General features: G+C 47.0%; 1 protein-coding gene across 1 annotated transcript in view; it reads left to right on the top strand.

The window, feature by feature from the left end:
* The window catches only part of IGF1R (insulin-like growth factor 1 receptor), a gene marked incomplete at its 5' end in the record, with an annotated part of 28,815 nt that extends 23,545 nt beyond the window's left edge, over window positions 1-5,270 (top strand). Inside the window, one exon of the mRNA XM_010152623.1 lies at window positions 4,421-5,270. Coding sequence (XP_010150925.1) covers window positions 4,421-4,787 — 367 coding nt within the window. The remainder of the gene's footprint in view (window positions 1-4,420) is intronic.
* Window positions 5,271-8,095: the final 2,825 nt, after the last annotated feature.

Here is an 8,095-nt window from a genome sequence, read left to right as displayed (position 1 = left end):
CTGCTGAACTGAAATAGGCTCTTGTAGGAATAACAGTGGGGAGCTCCAGGAATAATCTTCCCCTTTGTTCTGTGTGCTTGCCTTTGGCATTCAGAAAACCTCTTTTCCCTCACTGTGGTGCTTTTGTCTTTGCATGTTGTTCTTCTTTCCCTGTCCTGCATCCCGAGAGGCTGTAGAGATGCTGTGCAGCGCTGACAGTTGCTGCCAGTCTTGAACCTCAGGTGTTGCTGCTGGCAGGCACAGAGACCGGGGCTGCAGGCAGAGTTCCGCTCCCCTCTCCAGCTGTCTGGTAACTGGCTTCCCAGCCCTGAACGGAGCACCACAATCACAAAGTGGCCAGAAAGGTGCTTGTAACAGCGTTGCAGAGGGCACCGAAATGTGGATCTTGCCACGCGCCCCCAGCAAGTTTCAGGCAACCTCTTTCTCAAGTGCTTTATGAAAACCTTTGTAAAATAGGGGTCCTCTTTTTTGTGGAGGTTGCCAAAAGATTCTGTTTAAAGACAGGGTTTTTTGGCATGTCTGTGCCAGGGGAAGCTGTTCTTTTTAGACAGCACAAACTCTTCCTGGTGGAGACTGGCTGGTCTGTGATACCTGAATCGCACTATCAAGGCAAGATGTCCAGAAAGCAAAGTCCACCTGCTGCAGGGGAGTCAGCGTGCTGCTTGTGCTTGGTACCGCGGGGAAGCAAGCGAGAAGGGGAGCCAGGGACCACACTGCTATGGTCTCATGTTAGATTAGTTTGACTTAGAAACAACTAGAATTCTGGGCGGAGCACAGACTTACCTTTCTGTGTGTCCGTACCGACATACAAAACCCTCCAGAACAGCAGGGGGAGGTGGGCTGCTGCGGGGCAGCGTGGATGAGAATAGAGAGAAGAATCTTGCTGCAACTGTCACCTAATCCACTATTTTTAACCTCGCAGATGACGTGAGCTCTGACACAGCTGTGCGCGCTCTGGCCACGGTGCAGTAGTTTTAGCGAGGGCCTCTTGTTGCCCCCCCACCCCGGCGTGAACACTACGTGGGGGGAGCAGTCTCGGATGCCCCATCGCTCCGAAGACGGCGACATTGGTCAGGCTTGCGAGTGGCTGTGCTTTGCTAAGCCCTGGTGACAGTGGGTCAGTGGCTTTTAGGTGGAGACCAGGGACATTGAAGAGCTGTAGAGGTTCCGTGCTGCAGCGTGGTTCTATCGGACGCCTGTGCAAAGGGGGCTTTTACGACGCGGTTGCACTGTGGTTCAGAGAGGTGGTAAATCCCCGTGAAAGGCTGAGCACAAAGGGGACGGTATTTCTCGAGGCTTTTTACTCTTACACAGGGTGAAACAAGACTCAGTTCTGTTTATGCTACACCCTCTTGGCATAGTTTGCATGGTTTTACAGACAGAACCACGCAGTAAGACAGATGGTTCAGTACGACAGTGCCAGGAGGAGCTTTGCTGTTTTTCTCCTCTTCCTGTGCACCAAGTTCTGGTTTTATGTACCACCATTGTTGGGGCAGCGCTCATCAGGTGATGGCTGCGTGGCGGGGACGTTCGCTACAGCTGCAGCTCGCAGACACTCTGTTCCCATGGGCCTTTTAAAAGTGGTGGAGACTGGAATTCCACTCTGTGTTTGAAGCAAGACTGCTTCTCCCACATGCGTTGTAGATGACGAGACTATTTACGCATTGCTGGTTTTCCCTTTGTTCCTGGTTAGAACCCGGGCTCTGCTCCACAGAGGCAGCAGCAGAATAGGAGAGGTCTTTCCACTCTCCCCCATCCAGCCTGATGCAAAGCACAAACACACGCTCAGATGGAATGCAGCTCCTGTAGTAACTTTCCATTTTCTGCTTTTTACTGTCTGGGTGCAAAAATAACTCGCTTTCTGCTCAGTTCTTCGAGCGAAAGACGCACAGGAAAAGGCACTGGCTATTCTGTCTCCTGACAGTGCCTGCGACTCCCTTGAGCTCACTTGCCACCAGTCGCAAATGTACTTTATGAAACTGCTCAGGTTATATTAACAAGCTGTAAATTCTTCCATTGTCTACTGGAAAGGGTGTTTTTTTTGTTTGAGATAATGTAAGCAAGGTCTTTGAGCCCACAGAGTTAAAAAGAAAAAAAAAATCCTTTTATGGGAACTCCGTAGGGTTTTTAAATCTGGAATGGCTTAAAAGAAACATCACATGTCCTTGTTTGTGCTGATGTCACATGCATTACTCCACTGCTTGTGGTATCTCCTTAGCATTGCCCTTAGGCCTCAGGGCGAAGCGCCAGCGAATATCCAGTGTTCTTGGCTCCGGCTGCCGCTTCTATTCAGGGACGCAGCAGTCAGCTGGAAAGGAAACAGCAATGAAGTAACAGAAATGGATTTTATATATTGATGTCTCAAGCTTTCCTCCTCGTTTGCGGGTGAGGGTATAGTGCAGTTTTATAGTTTGGCTTCGCTTTCGCTAGGAGAGACTCTGTAAAGGCTGAAAAACAAGCGATAGTTTAACGGTGTTTACACCTCTCCGTGCCTGTTTCAGTACAGCGCCGAGTGCCCGGGGAGTGCTCCCAGCACAGACTGGTTTTGCCGGCTTCTTTCTGGGTGTCACAAGGCCGTGCTCAGGTGGCTGACTTCTGTTCACGCAGAGCTGTGCCAGCTGAGCTCTAACAGGAGTGTCTGCGACTTCAAATGCTGCACTGCCATGAAGATGGCTTTTGTTTTGGTTGAAGTGCTCTGGGCAGTGTTCGCATCCCAAACACAGCAGCTTTCTGTCTCTTTGCTGGGTCCCGTCAGCTGAGCGTGATGCAGCCCCTGAGGAAACGCAGCAGTGGGTCGCCAGGAGCGAGGGTCTGGGGGCAGGGGGATGGCTTTGCTTGGGGTTTGTTTCATGTCAGGGTTCCCAGACTCTCCGGACCCCGCTGCGTGCAGCGATGTACAGCGATGGGCTTCAGAGCCCAGGGTGGTGCAGCTCTATGACAGTCTTGTGGAAAGGTTTGTTCTAGAGCAGGGACTCTGGAGACATTGAGACATTACTCTGTGATGGACTTAGGTGCGGTTCAGAAAAAGTGAAGTTTGGTTTGGTCTCTTCTATTAAATTAAAAAAAAAAAGCCATTCCACACACTGCTGCAGGGATCTGGTAAACTGTTGCCGGGGCACAAGGCAGTGAGAGCTAATTAAAGCATGAAACGGAGTTCCTTGCTTCCTTCCCAAAAGTCTGCCAAAGTCGGGGAAATGGTGGTGGTGTTCTGTAGAATCAAAACTGCAAGCTGAGGTGAGCTGCCTACCCGTAGGTGGGGAGGCTGGCAGAGGTGAGGCAATGAGCCCGGGCTGGCCACTGGCCCAGGCTGCTGGCCAGGCAAGGAGAGGTCTCCGTGCTGGGACTGCAGGTCTCCGTGCTGGAAGGCGAGTCGGAGATGTGAAGGATTCTCCAGTATGTTACCCTTGCTGATAGATTTCTCTTTGGTGGGTTTTTTAGATCCATTCTTCTTCTAGCACAGAAAATGCTAGTTTGGCCAGCAGTGACGCCTACACATGGTGTCGTCTTCTGTGTGTTGTGTACACGGACGATTGCCTCAAAGAACTCATCTTCCTTTTCTTACTTAAATTTGTCGTGCTCCTTGGGCGGTGTTAACAGAAGACGTCCCTGTTGCACCTTCACAGGCAGCAAAACCCTTCCTTGTGTTGTGTTTGAAGCTCAGGGCGACCTCTCGGGAATATCCAACTTTGCTGTGCCATGAAAATGCCGTTTGCATGACGTGTGCGTCCCCGTTGCATTTCGTGGTTTTGTTTTGCCAGCATGGGTCGTTGTTCTGCTCTAATCGTGGACCTGCCTAAGCGGATGATCTCGCACTCCGTGAAATCTTAATGCATCCCTGGCCAGAAATGAAAACAGCACAGTTTCATCCCAAAACGTTAGAAGAATGTCTTTGAGATTGGCGAATGTCTTTTGGGGGATACAGTTAATTTTAATGTAATTTTCTTCTTTCAGAGGGAATAAAGCAGTGTTTTAGCTCGTGTGTATTTCCTATTGTCGTTTTTTCAAGGACTGTATCGATAGGGTAGGGATTGCTTGTTTGAATAAGATACTCCGAGGGGCTCTGCCAGGTAGCTGTAGGATTGAGCACGCATGGGATATTTTGGAGGAGAAGGAGAGAACTACCAAGTCAGAGTCACAGTATGAAATGCTTCTGGACGTCGGGTGTCCGCGAGGCTGTTCTGCGGGCGGGTGTCTGGAAGGGAGCGAAGGTTGAGACAGGAGCTGTAGAAGTAAACCGGTGATTAGAAAAGAAGGTCAGAACGTGGCACGGGCATCTCAGCCTGTGTAAAAACTGTGTCGTTTTATCAGAATTGAAGGATTTTTCCCGAATGCGTGATCTGGTCCAGTCGCAGTTGGTTGGCTCCAGCCGGGGCTCGTAAAACACCTCAGTAAATGGTTTTGCTGTGTGTTTCCCGTCCAGGTTTGAGCTGATGCGGATGTGCTGGCAGTACAACCCGAAGATGCGGCCCTCCTTCCTGGAAATCATCGGTAGCATTAAAGACGAGCTGGATCCAGCCTTCAAAGAGGTCTCCTTCTTCTACAGTGAAGAGAACAAGCCGCCAGACACAGAGGAGCTTGACCTGGAGACTGAAAACATGGAGAGCATTCCTTTAGATCCCTCCTCCACCCTCCAACCCACTGACAAGCACTCAGGACACAAAGCCGAGAACGGCCCGGGCGTGGTGGTGCTTCGGGCCAGCTTCGAGGAGAGACAGCCGTACGCACACATGAACGGGGGACGCAAGAACGAGAGGGCCTTACCGCTGCCCCAGTCGTCGGCCTGCTGATCCTTAAACCAGAATCTCACCCAAACAGAACACACACAAACACGCGCGTCGGGGGAAGAAAGAAAAGTACAATATATTCACAAGCCTACTGTACCTCAGTGGATCTTCAGAACTGCCGTAGCTGCACTTGGGAGAACACTTTTTTCAGTAAACAAGTTACCGTATTTTTCTTTTTTCGATATGCAAGCAGATGTTTGTTTCAGTAACGGACTCCATTCATGGGGCACACAGTCGGCCTTTTAGAACTCTGATGTTAATACTTAATAGCAACAGAAAACTTGAGATCTGATGTCTCTCTCCTCTCTCTTCTTTCTCTCTCTTTCTGTCTCTCTCTTAGCTTCGTAATGGGAAACATATCTGCGTGCAAGTTCAACCGTACAGCACTTTGATCAGATCAAAGATATCGCAGGCCAGGTGGCTCCCAGTTCCCCTGCAAACACCTGCCTAACACTGTAGGTCTTTCTAAAAAACAACCAACCCACGAAAAACATGAAAAAGACTGGATTTTTAATGTTGCTCTTTAATCTTTTTAGGAACACTTAAAGAATAAAAAAGGGCCATCATTCGTCCAAGGTTGTTACCGTTTTCAACGCTGCCAAATTTTGCCAAAAAAAAAAAAAGAAAAGAACTCTTTGTTTTTGTTTTTTGGGTTTGTTTTTTTTTTTGGTTTTGTAGGCATGGAAGGAGCACAGTAATCAACTGCTCTGTTCAAAAGAGATCCTGACCAATACATTCAATCATACACTGGTGTTTAAAAAAAGGAAAAAGAAAAAAAATTAAAATATCAAATTGTCAAGATCTTATCTCAAAACTGGACAAAAGGTGAATTTTTTTTTTTTTCTTGTGATGAAGAAGAAAGGGATGGGGTAAAGAAACAGCCCTCTCTCTGCCCCTGTCCCCATCCCCATGAATTCTGGACAAAACTGGCAGTGGTGAGCTAAACACACATTTTGTAAAAAAAAATTTTAAAAATAAAAAAAAATTTAAAAATCAATAAAAAGAAATTAAAAAAAAAAAAACCAAAAGTCGACCGCACGCCAAAAATGAACCTCGAAAACCATGACTATGACCGGCAGAGATCTCCAGCGTTGCAGCCTGCCGTCCTTCACAGGCTGGCAAGGAGAAAACACCTAGAAACCTAAATTGGAGGAGACAAAAAAAAGCAGTAACCGGATTCAAGTACACGATGCTTTGTTGACCTTTTCTCCTTATTATTAAGACTTCTCGAAGGGTCTTGCAGTTCTATGTTAGACCATGGATCATTTGCATACACATTGTCTTTTGTGTCACTTTTATAACTTTTTTACGGTTCAGATACTCATCTATATGTCTGTACAGAAAAAAGCTGCTATTTTTTTTGTTCTTTATCTTTGTGGATTTAATCTATGAAAACCTTCAGGTCTGCCCTCCTTCCCTTCCCTCCCACTTCAACAGATTTTCTTATGCTTTGTACTATAGTGTGTAACTTTTACTTCCTCCTTCCCAGTAACTGATACCTTTCATATGATTTGCCATGAACTGTTTAATGCCTTTTTATAAACACATTTCCTCCTTTTTTTTTTTTTTTACTTTTTTCTTTTTTTTTTCTCTCCCCATTAGTTGTTTTACAACATCTTGGCTGTGTGGGCTACGGGGCTTTTGAGAGGGACACGGAGAAAGAAGGGACACCCTGCCCGGAAACACTCTGGCAGTGCTGTGGTGTGGTGTTTTTAAACCCGGGTCTTCCTTCCTTCCCGCTCACCTCTGCCCAGGCAGCACGCGAGTCTCTTACAGTGCAAGGCATGATACAAACTCAGGTCAGAAAAACAAGGTTAAATATTTAGTACATTCTTGTTCAGTGTTGATATTCATTGTTGTACAAGGGTCCTACCCCTCCTTCCCTCCCCGCTTGTTTTGGTTGTGGCACACACCCACTCGCCCCTTGATGTATTTTTTTGTCGGGTACAGCAGACACCAGGCTTTTGGGTCACCGTTTTTTTAAAAGGACTATTTTACCCCATCCACACCCTGAACAAGAGCTGTACCAGTCGCAGCTGCGATGCCAGGCGTTCTTAGGGTGGCCACCCAACACCCGGCTCTCGTCCCTCCTTAGGAGGACGCCCCTCGCAGCGGCGCCCCGGGCTGCGCTTCGCACCCCGGCACAAAAGCCAACTGCCCAACCAAACCCGGGGGGCTGATGGAAAGCACAGAGCTGGGGCTGGTGGCTTGGCTAGCAGGGAGTTAAGTGTTGGCAGCTACGGAAACCTCTACAAGTACGAGCTTGTTGCTTAAATCCTAGACCAAACCTCAGAACAAAAGAGAAGGAGTCAGCTTGTTTGTTCAGTTGAAGCCGTGGTGGAGGGGAAGGAGGGGCCATCAGAAAGTCTGCGACCAAGGAGTCCTACCAGTTGCTCATCCTACGTTAGTTACAGCGTCTAAGCCTTTGTTTAGCACTGATCCAACCAAGCGATGGCAGTGAAGAGGTGGTTCTGGGATGGAAATGGTTAAATCTTTTGAGTAAGAACAAAGAGTTTAAATATACTGATTGCTAGTTTTGACTGGAGATTTTAAAAAGTTTGTAGTGCTTTTTGCTTGTGTAGTTTAGGTCCCGTTATCTTCTCTTGCCTCTGTCCCATAGTTATTTTTCCCTTTTAAAAATGAAAAAGACAAAAAAAGTTAATTAAGAAGGTATTCTATGTAGGATTTTTTATTTATTTTTGTGATACCAGTTTAAATCACTGTAGAGATGCCCCATAATAAATTTAAATACCGAGATAAGGGTTTTTGAGTATGACAGGGGGACAGTTTTTGATTTTTTTTTTCAAACATTTATCTACCTCACTCTTATTTTTTTTATATGTGTGTATATAAAAAAAATACATCTCATTTCTCAGCAGCCAATAAATGCCGTTGATACTGGTAACCTCTCACTCCATATACCACATGCTCTAGGTTCTGGAGGGGAACAGTCACTGCCTGTCACAAAGGGTCACTTCAGAAGATTTGCCTCAATTCCAAGGAGTTTCTCCAATTTTTTGGGTTCAGATTCATTATTGTGAGGAGAAATCCGCGAGCTGTTTGACGTAGGGTGACCATTCTGTAAGGAAACACAGAGTTTTTAACGCACTCTTACAGCAGTCCTCGGGTCAGCGACAAAGTGCTGCGTGAGTACACGAGTGGAGACGTAGCTGACCTGATAGGAGGACATCAAATTATGAGTATTTGGGGAAATCTCTTACAAAAATCAGTTGTTTACAGTGTTGAAGGTCCAGAGGAATTGCTAGGGTGAAGGGAATGGCCTTTGTTCATCCTATAGAATGGGCCAAGTC

The sequence above is a fragment of the Eurypyga helias genome, unplaced genomic scaffold (assembly GCF_000690775.1).
Source record: "Eurypyga helias isolate BGI_N326 unplaced genomic scaffold, ASM69077v1 scaffold13160, whole genome shotgun sequence".
NCBI classification, from domain to species: Eukaryota; Metazoa; Chordata; class Aves; order Eurypygiformes; family Eurypygidae; genus Eurypyga; species Eurypyga helias.
Note: the sequence above shows the minus strand (reverse complement) of the source record. Positions and strands in the feature narration are given on the sequence as shown.